This window comes from Parus major, chromosome 8 (assembly GCF_001522545.3).
Source record: "Parus major isolate Abel chromosome 8, Parus_major1.1, whole genome shotgun sequence".
Taxonomy (NCBI): Eukaryota; Metazoa; Chordata; class Aves; order Passeriformes; family Paridae; genus Parus; species Parus major.
The window spans coordinates 17977553-18003393 of record NC_031777.1 but is presented as its reverse complement, the minus strand read 5'-3'; the positions used below and the strand labels follow the sequence as shown (position 1 = coordinate 18003393).

General features: G+C 37.2%; 1 protein-coding gene across 19 annotated transcripts in view; it reads left to right on the top strand.

Annotated features, from left to right (window-relative positions):
• The window catches only part of ADGRL2 (adhesion G protein-coupled receptor L2), a 159258-nt gene extending 143684 nt beyond the window's left edge, over positions 1-15574 (top strand). For 2 of the 19 annotated variants that reach the window (XM_033516331.1, XM_033516332.1), the window contains 8 exons: positions 328-372; positions 660-686; positions 1354-1522; positions 5195-5323; positions 5752-5848; positions 8529-8657; positions 9469-9486; positions 12015-15574. In XM_033516331.1, the coding sequence (XP_033372222.1) occupies positions 328-372; positions 660-686; positions 1354-1522; positions 5195-5323; positions 5752-5848; positions 8529-8657; positions 9469-9486; positions 12015-12769 (1369 nt within the window). In that variant the 3' untranslated portion in view covers positions 12770-15574. Of the gene's footprint in view, positions 1-327; positions 373-659; positions 687-1353; positions 1523-5194; positions 5324-5751; positions 5849-8528; positions 8658-8883; positions 8966-9468; positions 9487-11269; positions 11323-12014 lie in introns of those variants that run through there. The other 17 variants (XM_033516335.1, XM_033516336.1, XM_015636404.3 and 14 more) reach the window with 14 other exon arrangements.
• The last annotated feature ends 10267 nt before the right edge of the window (positions 15575-25841 follow it).

The following is a 25841-nucleotide window of genomic DNA, read 5'->3' as shown; positions in this document are numbered from 1 at the left end:
ACAAGGCTTTGGCAGCTCTCGCTCCTTTAGATAGCTTTTTACGGTATTCTCTATAGCCTTACGTTGTATTCAAGGTTTTTGTTACCAAACTGAAGGGATGGTGCCACTTTCTAACGCTGAGGGTTGGATGTGAAAGGGTCTTACAGATCTGCTTTGAACGTTGGAAATGGCAAAGGGAGACTTTCAGTAAGGATAACATTGTGAACTAGATGTTCTAGATAGGTCAGTATCAGCTTCATTGCATGTTGCATGATGAGAGAGAGAGCTAATCTTTAGCATCTCTCTCTTTTCTTCCTTTTCCTCTTTCTGTCTTCTCATCCACACCAGTAATTACCGTGTTTGTGATGGCTACTATAATACGGACTTACCTGGGTAAGATAGAACCCTACATTAACAAACTTCTAGCATGATTTTTAACTTTACAAACTCGGTCATATTGTGGATTTCCCTTAATTTTAATTAACTATTTTTGAGATACCTGATTTGCTAAAGACTTTTAAACTATTATATGTCTTTATAATTTTAAATTGCTTGCCTCTGCATTTTGAATTTCCTAATTTTGACTAATTTTTATAGACAATTAAAAATGCTCTTATTAATTTCTGTTTCAATTCTGTCTAATAATTTTGTTTCTCTTTTCTGCTTATAATGCTTTCTAGCTATGAAGATAATAAGCCATTTATCAAGTAAGATCATTAGTTAGATGTGGAATTCACTGACTAAATTCCCTTTCCCTTTCATTCTGTGCTGTTCGCTACAATTCCTTTTCCTTAACCTATTCATGATGGAATCTTTTTTAGATTGTTCTGTAAAGCAATATCCATATTTTTGTCACATTTCAGCAGGGTTTCTTCATGCGGAAGTTACATCCTCTAGCTTCAGTTTAGCTGAGTTTATCGGAGCATTAACGATTTGGGCTCTAGGCTTTTAATCTGCTGTTTAACCTTTGTGCATTTGTGTTACATTATTTGGTGTCATATGGCAGCACCACTGTTTAAAATCTATGGTGTGATTAGTGGCTAAGCCAGATTTATCAATCTCTTCTCTAAAAGCAGATAAAGCAATGGAGTAGCTGGGCCTTGTGCTATACTTCTGCATTTCAAAATAGTTTTGGCATCCTATGCAGTTCTTGAGAAAGACAAAGGTTATATCTACTCTTGCTGTTTTCACTGGAGTCTAAGAGTACTGAATTGAATTGTTCTTTCTTTAATAGATAAAAGGTTAAATCCAAGGAATTTTTACATTTGAATGTGAAACTAGTAAAAGTCAACTGCAGGAACTGAAATGTTAATATTGGATTTGGCGAAGTACATTCTCATAAGTAATGTTACTAAAATTAATTTTCTTTTACAGATCCTGGGTCCTGGGTGCATTTGCTCTCCTGTGTCTCCTTGGCCTAACATGGTCATTTGGTCTGCTGTTTATAAATGAGGGGACCGTTGTGATGACATATCTCTTCACAGTATTTAATGCTTTCCAAGGAATGTTTATTTTCATCTTTCATTGTGCCCTTCAAAAGAAGGTAAGTTACCAAAGCCACAGATGAATGTTCCCTAACTTCTTAGAAATGCCACACATAATTCTTAAGAAAATAGAGATAAAATTAACAATTTGAAAAACTGGAGTATTTTGAAGTAGTTTGAGAAGGGGACTAGAATTCCAATGCAGTTCTTGGTGTATGTGCTATGGGAGTCGTGTAATTGCTCTGTGACCCAGACAGGTTTAACATGGATGCAGGATTTCCAACTTGGGCTTGCAAAGTTTGGAGGTTTTGTGAAGAAAATGTAAAAGTTTAACACTGGTAACATGGTACATATTAGCTTGGACTTACAGACAAAAGTCTTCTATGTCCACATGAAACAAGTCCTGCCTTTGCTGCAGTGCTGCAAACAAAGGATTGGTTACGACATCAGCCCATATCAGCCTGGAAATGCTCCCCTTTTCCTGGCTCAAGGCAGAGCACCTCTCCTGAGATCCCATTAAGCTGCCACATAAAGCCATGGGTGACAGGCAGGGATTGTACTATGTGTGCTCATTCATTACAAAAATTAAGTGGGATGTGAAAATTAATTTTATTATCAACTTTGACACACCTTATAAAAAAGTAGTCATTAATGCTAGATGGCTGCTAACAGGAGTAGTTTTCTACTACTCCTGATGATGGAAAAGATGCCAGCATTAATACTTTTTTCCCAAGTGTTTGCCTCCCCCAGAAATCCCAAGAGCTTTGTGCTCTTCACTGAAGCCTCCCTCAGGAGTGGGATGAGCTAAATTAATTCTGCTCCCCTTCACTGGATGAAAGCAGAAGGGTCCGGGAGGAGCAGGTCTGCTGGAAGGAGAGAGAGACAGAGGGAGACAGAGAGAAAGCTTGAAGGAGAGAGGGGAGCAAGCAGGAGAGAAGAAAAGTGAAGGGTGCAGTTCTGTGGGACTCTTTTTTGGGTTCCCTGCACCCCTTCTCTTCCCCAGAGGGTGGAGATTGCTTCCAAGGATGCCTTAGAGGTACTTTAATGAGGAGTGCATAAAAAATGCTGACAGCCTTTGTTGAAAGGCAGGACACATGAAAGTAATGAGAGTTGAGAGGAAGGGTGAACATCAAAAAATCCCACCCAAACAAATTTAACATGAAATGCAGTATGTCCTATATTTGGAAATATCCAATTTGCAATATTTAGATTCTAAATATTTTTACCAATTTTAGGCTGGAGACCTAGCAGTTATTAACTCCCATTATAATTAGCTCACCAGAGACATAATTAACTGATATTTATAAGATGGTTTGAGACCATTGCATAAAGTGGTGTTGTGTAAATACAAAAATCCCATGCTCATGTTCTCAACTGTTCCTAACATTACCAGCATCCCTAAATGTGTTGTAGACAGTGGCATTCAAAGGTGTTTTAGGGAAAGATCTGCTAGACAGAATTTTACCCAGATGAACATGACACTCCACTCATTTGGAGAGAACAAAAGCACACTTAGGGAGAAGACTGAGCCTAAGAGAAGAAGATAGGGAAGAAAATGCAAACATTCTCAAAATGCAAATAATTTCTAGGTTAGGGTTTTATATGTTTCCCTTTTTACTGTTTGTATTAGACTTGAAAATCAGAAACAGATTCCTTTTTTATTTCTTTTCACAGCTGTGCATTGTTTTAATATAAAGTGGAGTCAGCAAAAAGCAATATTAAAATACCAGTCAAGTGTGAAAAAACATAACCTAGAGCAATAAGATTTATACCTGAAAGAATGTTAAAGCTGCCATTTAAGATTTTTAAGTGTCACTGCCTTTGACTGGATATTGTTCTATCCTCTGTCTGCATAGCTAATGTAGTCTTTTTATTCTGTTATTACTACTTGGTCACTAAATTGAACAGAGAAATAGAATTGTGGAAGTGAAAACTATTATGTTTCCAGTTCTGACGAGATGATAGTGCTGTTGCTTCCATCAGTATCCAACAAGCTATAATTTAGAAATAATGACAGTGGAATGTGCAGTCCTGACAGATAATGTACATTCACTGCAATATAGGCATTAGGCAAAACCAGCCCTGGAGGGTGGTATTTGGATAAAGAAACAGTTTTGTTTTCTATTGTCTCTACTGTGTAGTGGGTTAGAACATTTAATATCCATTAGTGTTCAGGAATGTATTTTCTTAGGTTTTATCTCTATACACCATCTAGTGATGGTGTATACAGACCTATGTTTTCCAGGGTTAAAAATTATAATTCTAAGTTGTTTCATTTCTGTTTTAATTTTTTGCATGTCTTTTGTGCTGATATAGATAGGGGTTGACTTAAAATTTGTACCATATACTTTTATAAACAGCTGACTTACTGTGCCTATCTTGAAGTTGAAGCACAAATTATTCAACTTTTCTTCCTCCCTGTGATTTATAGAATCAGAATACAGCATGTATTCTGTGAGTAAAACTCCTGTAGAAAACAGCACATTACATTTGTAAATCCACACTATTAATTTTTTGCATTTTCTTCTCTCCCCTTTTTGCATACACATAACTTTCTGTCTTATATATTCATAGGTCAGGCTAATTTCCAGATTAGCTGAAATCCCTCTTTTCACAGAAACTCCTAAGTCTCATTGATGCAGAAGAGACCCTTAAGTTCCCATGTAACGTGGTGGAAGATTTATGAATTTAGGCTTATACATCTGTAAGAATTCTATCCAGTGTCCTTTCACTGATGCAGTCTTGCTGCCAAGACATGCACACGCACTTCTTTATCCAAAAATAGTGGTCAGTGAAGCAGTCACTGAATGTAAGAGAATTAACTGCTCTGTAAAATGATCCTGATTACTTTTATGGCAATTCTTATCACACATAACAAAACTAAAGCTTCCAGTAGGTCACTGGAAACAGAAGATGAATAAATGCAGCCACTGAAGCTGAAGTCATTAATTAGTTTTGCTGCTCTGTCAGGAAAAAACAAAAAAAAAAATCATAAACATAGGTATATTCAAATTTCTAGATTCAACAAAGACAGGAATCAGAACTATACATTTTGGTCCTAAAAGTGGAAGGTGCTTCATTCCCAGCTTTTATGGTTCAAAAAGCGACTCTGGAACACCGACAAGCGGCTCCACCAGCATAGCTGGGGCTGTGCCTGGAGTGGGGCAGTGGTGTTTGTGAGCTCTGCTCAGTGCCAGGGCAGGTGTGGCTGTCTGAAGTAGCAGCTGGATGAGATACACAGAATAAGAAATGCCTTCACAGGCATGGCAAGTTTTGCACTCTTAGTGGAAATCGTCACATAAGGGGCAGTACTGAGCAGTGCTCGGCTGCTAGGATGGCAGGACAGGGTTTCTGTGCTTCCTGCACCAAAAACTCTTACAAAAACCACTCTTCTCAGCCAGCATTCAATTCAGGTAAACTTAACTATATTAATCTACAATATGAAAATGAAATAAAAACAATTCTATAACTAACTCAGTAATGATTATTCAGGGACATCTCTAAAGAAGTGTGTGTATACCTTGGAAATAATTGGTTCAAAACTCCTGGGTAGCTGCTAATACTGCCACTGAGTAGGGAGAAATACGTGGTTCTGCTAACAGCCAGCAATTTGGCAGACAAGAATTATCTATTTGTTTGAAAAGTGAGTAGTTTCAAGGCAAGGTTCATGTGTTTCTGCCAGCAGATATTTAAAACTATTTTGTGTGCTAAGCAATTTTTTTTCCCCATAGGTACGGAAGGAATATGGGAAATGCTTCCGGCATTCCTACTGCTGTGGAGGACTTCCAACTGAGAGTCCCCACAGCTCAGTGAAGGCATCAACAACGAGAACTAGCGCTCGCTATTCCTCTGGCACTCAGGTAACAAAGATTTTGACAGCATCTTCTAATTACCTCATTTATGAAAAGCCTACTGAGATGTCTTCCAATCAGAAAGACTAATTGTCTTATCATTATTGTCATTTAGATGGTAAATACATACTTCTGCATAGTATAATTATTTCTTTTTAAACATTTACTTTGGTTTGGCAAGGTATTTGAATGCCTTATTTTTCTCTTGCAAATAGGGACTGTTTTATAGGAAGGTTTATACCATCGTGTTTCATTGAAATAAAGTTTAATAAATTAAAATTTTAATAAAAATAAGAAGGAATTTTCACCATGTGCTAGAAGAATTTTTTACTTGAGGCTAAAATAAACACAAATATCCTACATAATAGCACATGAATAGGAAAAAATCTTTCTGTCAAAACCTACTATGCTTTTGTCTCACTGCTTTGTGTTAACAGAGTCGGATAAGGAGGATGTGGAATGACACTGTGAGAAAACAATCGGAATCGTCTTTTATCTCAGGTGACATCAACAGCACTTCAACACTTAATCAAGGTCAGTCACTGGGAACATTTCAGTTTTAGAATACATAAATTTAATACAGATTTTATATCATTTAACACACAAGAATTGAAAAGAATGTTTAAAAAATAAATCTGGAACAAAACCGGAGTTTTAAAGTTATCCACCAGCACTTCTGAAAACCATGTTTCCTTAACTGGCCCCTTCTATAGAAGTTTAATTCTTCAATTCATGAGAATGTATTTAAATTAGTTTCATCAATAATTTAGCTTAAAAGCAAGATCATAATTTTAAATCTTTCTTAACCTTTATAGGTTAAATCTGAAATAGAAATATGAGTGCAGTAACATTTTAATGCATATTTGACTGATTTTTAGGTGCAGAAATTTTCCCAGTGAAATCTAATTGATATCATTTCTATGCAAAAGATGTCTGTAAAGCATTTATCTTTTCTATTTCAAAGAGCATCATATCTGTAACATGGGATAGAATCCAGATTCTCAGGCACAGAGAAGTCAAAACTCAGAACTTCTCAGCTCGGATAGACTTTGAAATCTGTAACCTCATTCTCATGTCCAGACAGAAGACAAGGGCATTAACCAAGCCAGATTGTCGCTCCCTTTCTCCCCTCCCCTGTGTGTTTTGAAGGCAGTTGGAGCCAGCAGTGGAGAGAGGACTGCTGTGCAAGCCAGGTTTGAAGCCTGTTCCTCCACCCAGTCCTTAAGTGGAGAGCAGGTAGCCCTGGTCTCACTGCAACCAGTTCCTGCTCAACTCAGAAACTTCCAGACAGAAAATTCAGATTCAGGATTTGATAGCAGGGACTTGTATTTACATTCATTCTGGAAGGAAAAAATGTGGTGTTTGCAAAGCAAAAGGTATCAGAAAGTGTGATTCTGTTTTTGCTGTTTGGTATCTAGAAAGTGGGTAAGGCCTGTGTGTCTCACTGCTCCTCTCACCCCCCTTATGAATCCTGCATGTTCTTCTGGCAAAAATCAAAATTAAGTAACTTCTCCTAGGTAGAAAAGGTGTATTTTTCATGTCCCCTTCACTGTCCTACTAAAATTCAAGAAATACAAAAAATTTGGTTTTTACCCTAATTTGCCGTCTCTGACTCTTGAGGTTTGCTCTAACTGTGCTGCACTGTTAGTTAATTCAGTGTTGAAGAGAGTTCTCAGCAGCTTCTCCCTGTTTCAAGTTCCAGACTCAAGTCACTGGAGATGTTCTGCCATGATTAGAAAAATTAGTATCAACTGCATTCTGTTACAATATTGTCACTATCTCAGTGATAAATACATATAAGGGTAGTTTAATAATTAATGGCAAGTGTCATTTTTAACTTTAAAATAAAAATCAAGCTTTTAATTAAGTTTTTTTTTCCTTGTCACAAAGAAATTTAGATTGAAAAAAATCTTAACTACAAATCATACGTAATTATTCTAACTAAGATTAAATATAGTACACAAAATGAAAAAACCCAAGCAAAATATATTTCAGTTATTATTTCTATATTAACTTTACAGTGGAAAAAAGCTATGATAATTTTTTTAGTTGATCACTAACACAAACTTTCAAATAAGATTAGCATAGTCAGACAATAATTCTCTGAGTGTTAGAAATTTTTGCTCATTTCTGCTACTAAGTAGCTCTGGGAGTACAAAAGCATTAATATTTGGAATATATATCATTCCTTGCGAAATGAAAATATTTATACTATAAAAATATAGATGCCTTTTTAATTCTCCCTGGGTCTGTAATACAGACCTGATCCTGATGTACTGCTTTGCAAAGTAATAAAAAAGAAACTAGAATTTTATCTTATTAAAATGCTTAAATTAATTTTTAAATCACAGCATTTTTCTTATAGTAGCTAGAAATCAGAGATTGACTTTTTAATAATTTTTCAAAACATGCTGGGGTTTTTTTCTGATTATTCTGAGAGTTGTTTAAATGTTGTTGCATTAACATGTAAATTTGAGTTTATAAGAGTTTAAAAGAAGTCTGTTTATGTAGTATTTGTCTTACATTGTCTTATATTGTTTGTAAACTGATAGTTTAAAGAAATTTGTCGTTCGAGGAATTCTTTTTTAAAACCTGGCAGATAGGTCTGGAGCATGAATGTCCCAGGAGAAAATGTGAATGCTCTGATTTCTTAGAGCAAATATTTTGCTTTCCCCTCAGCATGCATACTTTTGCATACACTAAGATATGCTTCTTGCAGTTTGTCATCCACTGTCTGTTTGAAAACAGCAATTCCCTTCCACTATCTGTCTGTTTTTAATAAAGTGAGTAACAGCTCTGATCCTGTCATAAGAGGTTTTTCAATACCTTTCAGTTTGAAAAATTCAGTTCTCTCAGTTCTGGACAGAAGTGTTCCCAATGATTGTTTTTAAAGTTCTGGTAGCTTTATGTAGTACCTTGATCTCTAAACATTTAATTGCTACTCCTGTGTAACAGTGATTTTGTATACATTAGTAAATATCACTTTCACTAGATGTTTACTTTGGGGATTTGGACAGCACCTGTGAATCACTGAAATCTAACTATATTTTCCTGCTCCCATTTCCAATGCATAGCTCAAATACACCAGAAATTTTCAGCTGAATTACATTTTAGAAATCCAACGTGATTCATGATGAATAAAAATTATTCTTTATTGAAACTGTCAGGCTAAAATTAAGGAACTGACATTTTTTTTCTGTTTCTTTTGCTTTAGGAATGACTGGCAATTACCTACTAACAAACCCTCTTCTTCGACCACACGGCACTAACAACCCCTATAACACATTGCTCGCAGAAACAGTTGTATGTAATGCCCCTTCAGCTCCTGTGTTTAACTCACCAGGTGTGCTTACACTTCCTGAATAAACTGCTTTTCTTGGCTCGCTCCAAATTCCCTCTTTTCCCTAGATAGAAGCTCAAGTTGCAATACCCCAGCCTACAGTCTGAATTTCTGAAATAAATTTGGGAAATACAGTGTTGCCAATGTCAGCTTGTAAAACTGCACTATATTATAGTAATGCCTTTGCCCTCACAGTATTTACCAATAATTATCCATGTTTTTAACACAGGTGGCATAAATCTTAATATACTATTAAAGGACTGACACCACATGGTCCGAGAGCCCATCTTCAAGATATATATCACTTAGAGGTATCATGTCTATGCAATGTAAGGTTGACTCTAAAGCTTGCTGAGAAAACCCTGTTTATGGAATGGATGAGACACTAAAGCAGTGCAAGGCATCTTGGCACCTTTGGATACCCCGGAGTAGAAAATTGTATCCAGCATCAAAGAGATCTAAACTATAGTATAGTGCAGCTTTATGGGAGATCATTTTCCTGTAGGAAAATCCTGAGATTATCAGTTAGAACAGTTTAGTTCTGTAGGAATAAAGGGTGTCATCATTTACCTAACATTCTGTTGTTACATTATCTACTTGCTTTTTTTAACGATGTTGCAGTTCATCAGTAAATATCTTGCAGATACTGTTTGATGAGTCCTAAGATCACTTTAGTGTAAATAGTATGATAAATCTTTGAAAAAGAGCTCATAAAACTTTGTTTCCAGTTTTTATTTCAAGTCTCCTTTTTAACTGAACTGTAGTTTCTATTTTCATTCTCTTGTTTTCTTACTTTCCTTATGCTTTCCTCTAGCAACCTACAGAGAGACAAGTATGGGAGTAAAACTTAACTTTGCCTATCAAATGTAAATTTTTTCAGCATGATTTTTAATGGGCACAATTAAAACATAACTAGCGGTCATGAAGTAGACTCAGCGGGCAAGTGGTTCACAATTTGCAAATAAAATGTTTCCACATTCAAAAAGTACTTGCATACTGCTTTTTGGAAACGCCATAAGGTCTGTAGCAAACCCTATTGGTAACACAAGTTATGCAATGCTGAAATAATTTGCTCTTTAAAACCAAAGCAGTGTCATGCTGAAGTGCTTAACAATTTCCTTATATTTTAACATTCCTACAGTAATCTTGCTACAGGCTATGAAAGATTTCAAATTAATTACCTGATCATGGGCAACAAAATTTGCCTCATCAAACCAATTTGAATATATTCTAACATGCTTAACTCTGCAGTATATCATAGAAAACTCATTTTGGATTATCAGATGTATTTTGATATCTCTTTAGCAGAGGAAAAGAAAATTAAAATTACAGAATTAAATCACTTTCATGAGGGAAATGAATCCAGCATGTGGTCCATGTGTTGTCTACTTTTATAAATGCCATATGTTCTACACAGCTAAATCCATTGCAAGAAAAATCTTGGAACGTACATGAAATTGCAAAACTACATAGTTGTTTAATCAAAGCTTAAAGAGACCTTTCAAACAACCCTCATCACTGTTCAAATCAGTACACATGGAGAAGAGTTAACAATAACACAAATGCAAAATGACTTGCAAATTGCTCAGAATTTGTTTGGAAATTATTACTCCTTTTTTAAAGTTGAAGATAAAAAGCTTTTCATAAGAAAATGCAATTTCTTTTTAATTGAAAACAATATTTCCAGAGAATTTTGAATTTTCTAGGATAAGCTGCAGCTTTAATTATGAAAAAAAAACAAACAAAAAAAACAAACCACAAAATGAGAAAATGTAAAATCTTTTCCAAAAAACTTTTCCCTTATACTCCTCCAAGCCTTGCATATTATGCAGCAGCCTCACAGTGGTCAGTCTCATTTCAGTAAAGTCACTTCATTCTTTCTTTACTTCCAGACATATCTGTAGATAAAGTGCTTTTCTAGGAACACTCTAACCATCTGATTTCCATGGTTCAGATTGTTTAATTTCTTGCAAAGTTGTTTTTTTTTTTTTTTTCTTTTCTTTCCTTTGCTTGGGAAGCACTGTGCTGTCATAGTTTACATGTCTTTGTGTCTGTAGGAAAACCTTTTCTTTATCAAGTTATCAGAAAAAAAAAAAAAGCCAAAACCCAAAGCATAAAGACTTTAATCATCATGAGACTTCATTTTCCCCCCTCTTAAACTCCTTTTCATGTTTTCAGCAGACTTACCCAATCTGTCATTCCCTCAACAGCTATGAGATATCAGCCATGGCTGATTTCCTCTTCCCATTCCACAACTAATATTTATTCTTTGGTTTAATTTCTGTGACCCATACTTACAGAAATTCCTAACATTTCTGCATTTGACTTCCATGCCCATGGTAACTGTGGGCCTAATTTTAATTAACTATTCTGGTTCATTCAGCGCTGTCACTGTGACTGATGCAGACTGCAGGCAAACTTTGACCTTTAGGAGCCTGGGGCCTTTGTTGGCAGACAGAATATTAGTGCAAAAAAATTACATTAAGTGGGAAAAGAAAAGCTGTTATTGCTTAGTAATCTAATTTGCTGAACCCTTGCTCTGACTAAGTTGCTGAGAAGCTCAGTAATTCTTCATCATGTTACAATAAATCATTTTACTTTCTTTTATATATCAGCTACTCTTAGGCCAGATAGCCTGAGCAGACAGACATGATGTGAGTTGTCCAAAGTGAGTCATTCCACCTGCTGTCTATCGTGTTGTTGGATGGTGCTTGTGGGCCCTGGTTCCCGTAGTGTGAAAGATGGCTGTCCTTGTTTAACATAAATTCTTTGTATTTATCCATTTTTTTCATTCTTTTCTTTACTTCATCTCCAAAAAAAAAAAACAAACCAGGAAAAAAATGTTAGAAATGTTGTCAAAGTAGTTGCTTGCCAGTTATGTGGGTTTATGTTGTACATTTACCTTCAGTTATGTCTGTGATCTAATTACTTTTTAATTTAGTGTTGTTTAGGACAAATTCTGTTAATTTTCCTTTTTCTAAATCATGGTGATGTACTTCAAAACATAGATGTTTCCAAATGAATTGCTTTGCATTACATATGCAAGGGCATGGAGTGAACAGTTCCTTGTGGAAAAGTCACAGAATTGACACTAAATTAAGAAATTCAAATGCCACTATTCCCCACAGGAAACACACATTACTATTTTTAGAATGCATCTTTCCTATAAGGTGTACAACTGTTTACATTTGGGAATGTTCAATAACTAACTTTTCTCAAGTTTTACTTCCAAGTACAACTTTGTCCTGAACTACATTAAAGAACTTTGTTAAAAAGAAAGAAAGAGAAAAAAAAAAAATAAAAAGAAAAAGTGGTAAAAGCATGTCAGGCAATAACCAGAGCTGTCCTTTTCCATTCCAGGACATTCACTGAACAATGCCAGGGATACAAGTGCCATGGATACTCTACCGCTAAATGGTAATTTCAACAACAGCTACTCACTGCGCAATGGAGACTATAACGACAGCGTGCAAGTTGTAGACTGTGGACTAAGCCTGAATGATACAGCTTTTGAGAAAATGATCATTTCAGAGTTAGTGCACAACAACCTGCGGGGCAGCAGCAAGAACCACAACCTGGAGCGGGCGCTGCCAGCCAAGGCTGTGATCGGCGGGAGCAGTAGCGAAGATGACGCCATCGTGGCAGACGCCTCATCTTTGATGCACAGTGACACCCCCGGGCTGGAGCTCCACCACAAAGAGCTGGAGGCCCCACTCATCCCTCAGCGGACTCACTCCCTTCTGTACCAGCCCCAGAAGAAAGTGAAGACCGAGGGAACTGACAGCTACATCTCACAGCTGACAGCCGAGGCTGACGACCACCTCCAGTCCCCCAACAGAGACTCTCTTTACACGAGCATGCCCAACCTCAGAGACTCTCCCTACCCAGAGAGCAGCCCCGACGTTGAAGAAGACCTCTCTCCCTCCAGGAGGAGCGAAAATGAGGACATTTACTACAAGAGCATGCCAAACCTAGGAGCTGGCCATCAGCTTCAGATGTACTATCAAATCAGCAGGGGTAATAGCGACGGCTATATCATTCCCATCAACAAGGAAGGATGTATTCCGGAAGGAGATGTTAGAGAAGGACAAATGCAACTAGTGACAAGCCTTTAATAGTGTAGCAAAGAAATATTAAAGGCCACGTTCAAGTATTAAAAAGACTTAATTGGCCCCATGCAGGCTTCCTCATATCTGCTCGAAGAGACAATTCTGTTGACCCCGTGGTTCTCCAGTAACAGGGATGACTGGACCTCGCAGTTCTGTGAATTTTTATAAAACAAAAACTTTGTATATACACAGAGTATACTAAAATGAATTATTTGTTACAAAGAAAAGAAATACCAACAAGGTATTTAAGATATCTTCTGCTGCTGAATTTAACAAAATTGTGAAAAAAAAAAAAGAGAAATAAACACTTTCCAGCCATTTTACTGCAGCAGGTTGTGAACTAAATTTGTAAATATGGCTGCACCATTTTTTTTTCTTAGGCCTACATTGTATTATATACAAGGCGTAGGCTTTAAAATCCTGTGGGACAAATTTACTGTACCTTACTATTCCTGACAAGACTTGCAAAAGCAGGAGAGATATTCTGCATCGGTTTGCAGTTCACTGCAAATCTTTTCCATTAGGGCAAAGATTGAATACATGTCTAACCACTAGCAATCAAGCCACAGGCCTTATTTCATATATTTCCTCAACTGTACAATGAACCGTTCTCATGAAAAAATGGCTAAAGAAATTATATTTTGTTCTATTGCTAGGGTAAAATAAATACATTTGTGTCCAACTGAAATATAATTGTCATTAAAAATAATTTTAAAGAGTTTGAAGAAAATATTGTGAAAAGCTCTTGGTTGCACATATGTTATAAGCTGTTTTTCTTACACTGTTCATAGTACGATAGTTTGTTTAAAATGCAAGTTCTACCTGTTTTCACTTATTTTTTCACTGTAAACAGTGTTCTGCTTTGACAAGTTAGTTTTTATTCTTAAGTTTTGAATTTTTATTGCCAAAAAAAACATAATTTGGGGAGAAAGTTGTTTTAGAAGCCAATTATGCCAAGCCTTGCACAAATTTGGTGTAGCTAACAAAGATTGTAACTCAATTCCCTGTTCATTCTTTAATCAGGGTTGGGTGGTAAGGGGTAAAGGGGACATTGGACACTTCTCACAAGCTTTCTCGTGAATAAAAGGTGCCTGTCCTATAAAAAAAATGAATAAAACATAACTATAACTCTTCCATATTCCTTCTGCCTATATTTAGTAATTAATTTATTTTATGATAAAAAATCAAATGAAATGTAAATTGTTTCAACAGAATTCTGCTTTTTTCATCCCTTTGTGTAAACCTGTTAATAATGAGCCCATCACTAATATCCAGTGTAAAGTTTAACACCTGTTTGACAGTAAATAAATGTGAATTTTTTTCCAAATAGGTAAAATGTGCATTATTATGTACGAAGCATAATTGGCATCAGCAGTCCTTCGACCCAGATGTGTCCTACCTAGAATGGCATCTTTACATTTCATGATTTTAGTGTTGAGAATTCAACAGAAACTGTCTATAGCCCCACAGAAGACAGGTCATCTTTACTATTCTTTTGTAACCATTGAATAGGATCAAACCCAGATATAGCAGGGTCATTAGGAAAATGTACTGTAAATTCATATATTTAAGTAGGCATCTTCACTGATATTAAAATTAAGGTGGTAAACACCACTGTCATATTCTTGGCAACAGTAATTAGTGGTTAATTATTAGTGATGAAGCTACATTGTTGCAGTGGGGAAAACACGAATAAGCAGCATTTGGCTAGCACTCTGAGTGCTATCTAAATAATTCATCCATCATGGCACTGGTTTGTGTTAGATAAATAAGCATGACTGTCCCTATTTTTATCAAACTAGAGAGCTGCAGAAGGCAGCTGAAGCACAAGATGTTATCTACAAATCAGTAGCTAAATTGGAAGTCTGAAATCTTTGTTGTGTTGATTCCCAAGCCTCTTTTGTTCCTCTCATCCAGGGCCTTTCAAAGATAGCATCAAGGACTGCATTTGTCACCACTTCCAAAACGGTGTTCTTTCAAATAACTCTCAAATTAATGTCCCATCATCACAAAGGCTGCAGTTTCATGTGTGGCCACTGTTACTTTCTGTATGACAACAGCAAAAATTCACTTGAAAGCTGTATCGTTACCTTCTAATGCATTGGAATATATCAAGTCCTTTTGGAAAATAAGTCAATGCATTTTTAAGAAGTTTGGATTTCCGAAGAATGTTTTAGGCAAGACTTTCCATTGTTGAGAGGGTTCAAACTAAAAAACTAAAATCCAGGCTGAGATGGAACTGTGGGGTTCAGGTAACCTCAATATATCTGTTCAGGACTGTGACATTGTAGCAATTGTTAATGAGAAAAAAAAGCATATTCAACTGTCAGCCACTGGAAACTCTTACCTTAAGTTCCTTAACACTTAAAAGTTACTGTGTTTGCAGTAGAGTCACTGAAACATTTAAAATTTAATCAGAAGTGGTTTACTTCTTTTTAGTAGAGATGCTTTAAAAATCTGAAGTCCCTATGAAACAGGACTTAGTTCTGATTCAGGGTACACAGCAGACTCCTTGGAGCAAAAATTATTCCCTTAGTCTGCCTGGCAAAAGCATACTTGCTACCTTCTACCTAGGAAATGATATTCTTAAGGATTTCAAAATTATGGTACTCAAGTAATTACAGTACACGACCTAATAACATCACCAACTTTCTGCAGAATCTTCAACCCTATTTTGAGCAATTACTCCTTTGTGTCTAACTAAAGGTGTCAAAACTACATACTGGAGAAAGGTTTGTAGCATTGTGATCTTAAATGCATACTCAATTGCAAATGTAACAAGTAAAATAAAACATGAAACCAGAAAATCTAGCTGATGAACCTGAGATGAACCTGCTGAACCTAAGTATCATAAGGGAATTCTTTTGTTAGCTTCTTTGTAATGTAGATGTTGCTTTTTAGTGAGCCTGTTGTTTTTTGGGTTGTTTTATTTTAATGTTGAGCTAGTGAGTGTCCTGTGTTTAGCTAGCAGCCAATACATTGCCAAATTTCTGTTGGTGTAATTTCTCAGTGTAGTAGGCTACAGTACAATTATATAGTTGGCAGCTTATTGTAATTTATGTTCTCTTCTAACATTCCTGCCACCTTGTCTTGGGATCAGAAGGACAGAAGAATTCAGAGGAAGAGGTCAAGAATAGTGAAATAATGGCAGCAGAATGGGGAAAGGAAACAAGTGTTTCTTCAGGGTCATCAGTTAACCAGTTTCTCTGATGGTGCCCACGATATGTTGCTATTTTAGGCACTGTCTTTCAGAAGAGCTGTAATTTTCTTATGGCTGGTAATCTCCTGTTAGTATCAGTGTTAACCCTACTGGCTCAGTTCAATTCTTCCTTGTAACTTCAGTCCAGTTATATTAATTCCTACAAAAGATTGAATGGGATGTGCATTTAGTGAACTGTTGTATAATGGTGCTATGCATTGTTTAATATAAAATACAGCTCAATTCTACATAAGTGAACCATAACATGAAGAAATGCAACACTGGTAATAACTTCTTAGTTAAAACTAACCTTTATCTGTAAATTCTACAATACACCTTGGCTTATTTTTAATTTGATATGAAGTTACTAATAAAGTTTACATATATTCACTTATGTAGGCAATAAAAGGTATTTCAAATTGACATAAATTATGGATAAAATATGTGTCATACTTGATGTTCTAAGTTGTAAGGATTTTTTTTTTTTAACTACTCAGAACAGACATCAACAGAGCAACAAAAAATATAAACAGTCCTGTGTACTGTAGCTGGTGTTATCCCATATTGCTTGAAAAACAACAAAACTTCTCTTCTAGATTTGATTATATGACAACATACAGTAGTGTAATGTTTTATCCCTGAATAAAATTACTTTTCACAACCAATAGAAGCTACAGGTAGACAATCATATGCATATATATAGATGTAGAAATATATATAGATATACACAGACAACATTTTAATTCACAAATTCTAGGGAACAATGAAGAATTTAAAATTACAGGATTCAGCAGTAATCCTTCAATTCTTCAGTAATCCTGCAAAGACACCCCAGAGAGATCACAGTAAAGCATTCCTTAATTTTTTCATAAAATAAATGGTGACAATAGTCTTCCACATTTATGAAAAGCAGTGCTGCCATTTCAGTAAGCAAGGATCTTGCTGTATGGCTGCACTGTAGGATGAGGATCCCAGATTTATGGATGCCACTGGGATGCTGGGTCTCTGCTCCACAGTGACAGCACAGTTTGTAATCCAGCTTTGCACTGAGTTGGAGATAAAATTAGCACTGCCACAACCCTGGAAGCAAGAGATCTGTGTCTTTCATTTACACAAACATTTTGTAAATTAGTAGGAATTCAGTTAATGGCTCCAGCTCAATCATCTGGCTCGGCCAAAAATCTGGAGAAAGGGTTCATTAGGACCCTGTTTATTTCAACAGTGTTTGGGGTTTTTTCTGTAAAATCTTCATGTGTTTTTTAGAACGACAACTTCCAAATCCTTTTATTCATGCAGGATAAATTCTCAATGGTATTTCATTAATTCATGCCTAAGAGCATTAATATCTCTTCTTAGTGTATTATGTCATCATTAATCTCAGCCGCTCCCCATCAAAGTTCCTGGCATGTGCAGCAGATCACACCATGGTGCAGCCTGAGTGGTTATAAATGCTACTGAAAATCACACAAGCCTCAACTCAGCAGCAAGGAGATTTTAAAGGACCATTCAATATAATGCACCAGCTGCTGCAGACATCATTCTGGGATCCCAGATGGGGGAAATCACAGTTGCATAAATTACATTCAGAATAGGTAGCTCCATAAAGAAAATTTTTCTACAGCAAAGTTTGTGTACTGAACCATTTCTTCCTTGTGTGCGCTCCTCCTTTTATATGGTGAAGTAGGAGCTCTGGCACAATGTAGACTCTCCACTGCCAATCAGCTAAAACCAGGCAGGAAAGCTGAGCACAAAAACATAAATGCACTTTAAAACCTCAGGTTCCCAAATAGGAGACAACAGGTTAGTACCTGCATGAGCTTTTGTAATGGAGAAGCTGGATCTCTGTAGATAGCATTGGAATAACTCCTCCAGTCCTATTGTAGCATTAGAATTGCTTTAAAATAACATAATGCTGCTGAACACTTGGCCTCCATGATTGCTTAACAGAATGATTCCCAAAGGTTAATGAGGTTCTCATGAAAATAATTCATTTTAATTCTCTTTAAATATACCACTTTGCTTCTTTTTCTTTTTTACTAACTAACTTTTGCTAACAATATAAATAGAAGCTTCTTAGTTGGTATTCTTAACTCCACACATTGTTTTAAATACTCAGCCTCTGCCTCCTATTACTTAACTTCTTTCTAAACAAACCCTTGTTTTCAGCATCCTCCACCTCTCTAATTATTTAGTTGCCAGTCTTCAGAGTTACTTTTTGTCAGTATGCTTTTGGAGATAGGGCAAGAACAAAATTATGGGTGATTTGTTCATGTTGATTTATGCATGGGAGTTCTATTCTGTGCTACTGCCACCCCCCATAGTCTCACATTATCTTTTGTTTTCGTAGGATCCCTTCACAACACACTATTCCACTAGGCTGGTCATAATAGTTATGGTTAATTTAGAGCCCAGCAAAGCCTACAAATACTTCCAGTTATTCTCTTGAATGTGTGCCCAGCCTTGCATTTCTCAGCATCGCAGTTCATCTGCATCACACTGGCCATTTATTCACTTTGTTAACCCAGGTCAGTCACAATCTTCCCTAGTTCTGATTAAGTGAAGTAACTCTCTGCTAACAGCAAACAGTGCCACCTCCCTGGCAGCATGTTCATCCCCATTTTCAGATAGCACCAGTGTAGGGGCACTATACCATTAGCCTTTTGCCATGCTAAAAAAATCGCCCATTTAATCCTGCTCTACCTCTTAGTTTCTAATGCACAACTACTTTAGCTCTCACTTCCTTAATACGCATTTGCTTTAATGGCTTCTTGGGAGGGATATTTTTATATGGATTTTTTTTTCTTTTTTAAATCCAAATAAATTACATCAACCATTCCCTCTAGTCTCAACAGCTGCACGATTGACTTAATTTTAGTACGTTAGAGAGGCACAATTTTCTTGCCCTAAGCAGTTACATCTCTTTTGGCAATGTTTCCTCTGCAGTTAAATGTGGATCTGCTAGATGTCAGACCCAAAAAGCACTTCACTGTTCAAAGTGAAACTTTGGTGGAATTTAGGCACTTAAAATCCCAGGTACAACAGACGTTACTTCAGGGACAGAATTAATTCTAATCTGGAAGACATGTATGCTTTTGTCAGTAAAGCCTTTTCATCATTCCAAGTTTGGTGACTGTGTGTGCAGCTCTGTCGCTGCAGCCAGGAGCCGTGAGCAGTGTCACTGCCTTCCTGTGCTTACCAGTGCAGCCCCTGAATGCCATGATCCAGGAATTAGGTTACAAAAGGGCTCCTTCCTTCCCCTGCTGAAGCTGAAGTCCTGACAATGACTGGCCTGAGGTAATTCTGTGATGTAAATGCCACCACCAGAACTCTGCAGCACCCATGGATCTGCCCTTGCTCCAGCTAGATCACTGCAGTGGGAGCTGCATTTGACAACCTTTCCAAACCTCTGTGAGCCTATGTGTACCCTCTGCTATGGCAAACAGGTTCCAAAATTTCTCCCAGCTTATTTTGGTTTTTTGTTGGTTTTTTTTTTTAAATCCCATGGAAGTTGAAGGCTCTGACCACACCAAGTATATTGTTCCTTTTGAGACGGGGTCATGACTCCTGCCGTGGGTTTTGGCCTGGTGTCCCTCCCATGCACAGATGGTGTGAGGCTGCAGAAGGGCCATGCCATGTTTGTGGCACTGACCATGCAAGGACCTGCAAGGTGCTGTGAGGTGCTCTCCAGCCAAAGGTGGGCACTGCTGCACCAAGGGCACCCTCACTGCCTGTGCACAATGGTCAGAGAGCCAGACTGGGGCTGGCAGAGTGCACAGCCTGGCAGCTCTCAGCCCCTCGCTCCCCTCCGTGCCATGCTAGTGACAGCCACACTGTGGCTGCAAAGGCTGGCTGGGGCTCTCAGCTTCCATCTTCCTCAGGCAGGAGCAGCTTGATAGGAAGCTACTGATAAAGTCCTTCCTGAGGAGAACTGGGCTATCTCTGGCTAAAGCCCGAATGTGCAAGTTTATGCAAAAAAGTGAAGGTTTCCAAGCACATCAGGGGTTGCCAGAAGAGCCTGGATGTTTTTGCAAAAGCCGGGGAGAAAGAGGAATACAGACAGATGGAGAAGAAAATGAAAGGACAATATAAAGCAAATGAGGTGCAGAATTAATTTTGCCCTTTCTCTTCTTTATAGCACCACTAGCTGCTGCCCCTTCAAGGCAAGACAGGAAAATCTCAGTAGTGTCAATCTGTTTGGGTAATTTGGATAAATACTTCAGAGAGCCATTTCTAACTCTTCATACTTGTTGATTCATGTATATGACCTAGCCTTGCCAGATCACAATATGCTTAAAGAGAGCACTCAAGAAATATTTCTTTCCAATGTATTGAAATTTTCAAAGCACACTTTCAAAATCCAGTTTAACAAAAACAATTTAGAATTGAAGAATCTACCACTCACAAAAATTATGGAAAATGAAGGAAACAGTCAAAACACCTAGCAAGAGAAAGTTGATTAGGGATTTGCCTTAGCACAAGCTTCCCATAAGTTATCTAGGCAAGTTTTTTAAAGCTGTGAATACACCTGTCCCTGAGAACAAGGCTGATTAGCACCAGCAAGGCAGTGTTACCCATGCAGAGGTGCTGTAAATACCACAGTACTGTAGTCCTCAGCATCACTTAAGGAATATGGTCTATGTTCATTGTTAGCAGTTCTAAAAGAATCTGCAGAGACAATGTTTGTCTCATATTTAAAGGATTACTGTCCTGACTGAATACTAAAAGTAAGCAAAAGCGACACCTATATATAAAGAAGGAGAACCTACACTTACAGTCCTACAAAGTTCTGTATAACTTGCTTTCATGATCCAGCTCATGGTGAGCACACAAAAGCTTCTCCTAATGCAGATGCAGAAAGTACACAAAGCTAAGTTCTGAATAAAGTAAGCATCCAAAGTAAGCAGGTAGCTGCTGCAGGGGAGGTTCTTCGAGGTCTTAGCAAAAGCTTGATGTACACTAGCTGGCACTTACGAGACTACTTGGTCTCCCCATGTCAAGATAAGAATATGTTTATACTTGTAAGTGCTCTAATTAGGTCAACTTGATTATTGTTCTGTGGTTTGACAGATGCTGTGTTTAAAGTAATTTCAAATACTAATTTTTAGACCTTTTCTGTGAACTGATAAATCAAATGCTATTTATTCATGGAATTATTATTTTCTTTCTTAATGCTTATTCCCTCTGGCTTGTAACTTTAATTAGAACCTGCTATCTGTTCATATTGGTAATGGTAACAGTTGTCACTAGCATACAGATGCATAGATTCAGCTCGTTATTGCCCCTTTGACATTATACTTAAAGCCTAACAATCTTCCCAGCTATGAATCTGAGCATACCATCCATTAGTGCTTTATCTCACTGCCACCCTGAACTCAGACTCTAAACACTAACAACCTGATTGTTTTTTAACCAACCCATAATGCATTTCCTAAAGACTAGAAACTGTACAAAAAATAGCTTCATTTGAAAATAAATATCTGCCTGAAAAGGTTATTCAGCCTATCCAGATTTCTTTTTTATTACCATAGATTTTCCCAAGGCAGTATTGTTTCTTGAATAATTATCGATCTAAGCAATCATGTGCTAAAGCAGTCTGATTCACTCATTAAACATACACACAGAAAAGGACTTGGTTACCTTGGTGAAAACAAACAACTCCTCTTCTGCTTTTTTGCCTGCTCCTCAAATTTTTCATAGAATATAATGACTGCATTGAAATGTAATCAGGTAATATTTCATTTGCATTTGTCATGAAAAGGACACATCAAATATATTTCTTAGGGCAGAGGAATTAGGATCTGGAAAATTGTTCAAATAACACTAGTCTTGTTTGATTTGTGTCTTTACATACTGATTCATAGGTTTCAGTGATTTGAAAGGCGTTTCCCAGTAGCTAGTTGCAATCAGGTTCTAGAAGCATGCCAACTTACCGCTTAGATAAACTATTTAGATAAACGTTCCCTTCCAATAAAAATTAATTCCTTTTTCATTATTTTTCACTCTGTGATACAGAAAATAATATCTATTTCACATATTTATGATTAAATATATCAGGAATAGAGTAGCTTTCAAGGTCTCTGATCATTGGGAGTGTACAGACAGGCTGCTCTTGAAATGGTCTTTATACCCCACGTAAGAGTCAGCAACACCAGCCAGGAACAGGCTTATGAAGGTATCCATTTGCAAATAATGCAATTTAAAGGACTTAATGCAACAATTTAAAGGATTTCTTTTTTTTTTTTTTTTTGCATTGACTCATGTAGTCCATGGATGGTACAAAGTTAGATTCAGCCTCACATCTTCAAACAGCCAGCACTACTTGCTTACAGAGAAGGTACATTCTGCTGCATTAATGGTGATGATGCTTAAAGCAGGCACAGGAAAGGCCTTCTGCATATCAAATATTTAGTCTTCACTTGTCCTCACAAACAGGACAAGTGATCTAAAGGTTCTCCAAGTGACATTGTAGTTCAGCATGATGCTCTGTGCCACAGAATAAAGTATTATATATTTTGGAAGGAAAGAAGTGGTAGTTCCAAACAAACAAAGGTTCACCAGCTGTGAATCTGCTCAGAATTCTGCAGTCTGTGAGTCCTGGGTGCTAGAGACAGCAGGATTTCTACACAGCCCGGTCTAGTGGAAGGCTCCCTGTCCATGGCAGGGAAGGTGGAAGCAGATGATCTTTTAAGATGTCTTCCAAACCAAATCATTCTGTCATTCTGATTTACTAGAATAATCCAGTTGAAAAAAACTTAGTATCAGGAATGGAATTTAATTCTCTAACATACATTTATGAGATCAAGTGAGAGATACCTGGTGGGCTTTGGTGAATTATGGAAAAATACTGTGGCCTCCTGATATAACTCTCAGTGAATATTTCTCCTGAAATACTGAAAGATTATCACAATCATTTCATTGTAGCTACAAGCAGGAGTTCTGCTACATCAGGGAGTGGAAGAGCATGAAGGATATGCCCAAATAACTTTTTGACTCAATTTATGCCAATCAAAAATTAGCATATTTTGATTGAGGTCTGTGAGATTATTCCAGTCCTGCACCAGTTAGCGGGAACAGAGTGAAGGTTGGTGTCTGGTGCCATCTATTTCCTGCCATTTCTCTCTGCTGCTCACCCCCTCTGTTTTATTACCTTATCTCAGAGCCAGTGCTGTTCCACATCCATGCACTCCTTCTTGTAGAATCATTGCTAAATTTAATGCTCACTACTTAATCAATTTTCTCTCAACAGGTAACGAATAATTGAACAGTTGGGGGGTGGGGAATGACAAGATTTAGTGTGTTACTTCCTCGTAGGAAACAAGACAACTCACCCATTTGTATTTATGCATATTCAATTTCTTCCATTAGCCAAATGACCCTAAGAGTAAAGGACTCCATGTCAACTCATCCAGCTGGTAGAAAATAACAGGTACTGTGTACTCCAAGCCCAGCACTGGACCCCAATAAATAACATTTGCAACTGGTGAAAAGGTGAAGACAGCAGAAGATAGGAACCTTTGTAATATATTTCTTTGTTGCCATGTTTTATTCTGCCACCAGCAGCAGATTGCTGTTCATAAGAGTAAAGCTTGCAGTGAAGCCCTGGCCCCAGTTAAATCAATGGCAAAATTTTTGCTGACTTCAGTGAGACCATGATTTCTCTTCTGAATCGTTAAGAGAATCTTTCTGTATCTCAGTTTGTTGATTCTTAGACTTGAATACTAGACATTAAAAATAAAGGCAAAAAGTACTCCAGTTTTTCAAAATTATTTCCAGCCATGGAAAAATGCTTTGTTTCTTCACCACTCATAACCTTGTTCCACATGCATCACCCCCAGTAAGTGCTATTTCACAAAGGAGAGCACACACTGTTTTTTGCCCACTAGATCAATACCTGTCTAAAAGTATTTACTCACCAAAAGGCTGTGATCCTTTTCTTTGTCACCCTTGAACTTCTGTTCTGCTCTTGAAATTTTTTGCTTTTTGACACAGGTTCTTCTTTTATTTCCTGGCTGTTTCTAGCTCCTAATAGGATGTTTTTTAGTTTTTTGCTGTCACATTTATTATAGAGTATACATCATAGCTTTTCCACTTGTCTAATCAGAGGGTTGGTCCAGAACTGAAATTGCAGCTGTTTTAAAATGCTGCCTATAAACATACACTTTATCTTCAGTTCCTGCTCACAGTAGCTCGAAGGAGACAGGAAGATGATGATCAAAAAAGAAAATGGAAAAGACTGATGGGGGACTTGTTTTAAAGAAACAGAAGAAGAGTGGAAGGGCAAGCAAGACATACAGGTAATCTACTCTCTGTTGGAATAGGGCAGCCCTTATTGTATCATACTCTGTGAATGTACTCAACGGAACAACTTATATTCTGACTAGCAAAGACTAAAGTGATGAAAGAAGCTGGAATAAAAGGATATTAAATAAGCCCTGGATAGTTGACTGCAATATTCACAGCCTTTGGAATACTTTATCTTTCCTGCAATTGGCTGCCGACACACCATTTGTCTTTAGAGAAGCTCAAGCTTTCTTTCAACTGTCTGAAAACAGATAAACCATGTTCACTGTCAGTAGAGACTTAAAACCTGTATTCTTAAAGCAGAATCTGGAGAAAAAAGCAGTTGTTCACTCTCTCCAGTCCAACTGGAATATTGTAACAGAGATGGAGGTACAACAGGAAAATTAAGGCAGTCACCCTTTTGGCATCAGGGGTTGATGTTCCCACTCTGAATCACCTGGAAAGGATTTAGCAACAGATCCCTCATCTGCAGGAAGAATGAGCCAATTCCAGCAGCACTGTGTGTCCAGCACACGTCCAGAGCTCCCCTCCTGGGCCCTGACACAAAATCACCACCAGAATGCCTAATTTGGGAATGAGTCTCTCAGCAGAGATGCTTCATTTACCTAGTGCCCCAAATTTTGAGTTTTATGTGACATATATCCCATCTGAGAACTTACCTGCTACAGCTTATTCGAGAAATGTGTGATAGGGTCTGATTTAACATTCCAGACCACATAATCTTTACTTATACCCTGACCTCATTTCTTCTTATGCTGATGTGCCTGCAGAGGCTGCTAACCTCTGTCCTATTGCCCAGAGGAAGCAGCATTTACAGCCCAGATTTTGACACTAGACACATAAATTTGGAATAAAATCTGAAGTGAGTCTTTGTCAATATAACTGAAAGAATAAGAATACCTTTTTTTCCCCTGAAGGACAGCATTTTAGCATATCTCTGAACTTGACACAAAATGGGAACTTTGACAACTCTCTCTTACATAACAAAGTGTTTTAATTAATTCACTTTCTCAGATTTCTAGTGGCAGTAACCTATTTCAACCTTAGCAACTAGTCATATTGACATAATCACAAAGAGTACACAGTGCACAGTGTATGATCAGAAGCGTATAATATGCCTGAAGTGTAAAATGCTCCAACAATAAAGCTGAAAAAAGTATTGTTTAGTTATTGGCAGAACTGGTGCATTTGTGGTTTCATCCAAATAGCTCCAACTCTGAAATTAATGCCTGTGCATAATTTTTTCAGTGTGGCACATATTATTTATTAAGCAATAGGTTAAAATCAGAGAAAGGAACATTTTGAACTACAAAAATATTGTAGCTTCTACTGTTTCAAGGTGGCAGGGGAGTGGGAGTGGCTCTGGAGTTGAGTGGCAAGGTTATAATGAAAACCTTTTCCCTATGCATATCAGATACCACGATGCACAAAACAAAAGATAATTGTCTTCCTGAGTAACTCACTGTATTTTCTGCTCAAAGCCTATTGAAAGAGTAGATAACTTGATATATAAAATCTGAAATGTCATCAGTTGAGGGTTTTTTTCTTGCATCATTTTTCTAGACTCTGAAGGTAACT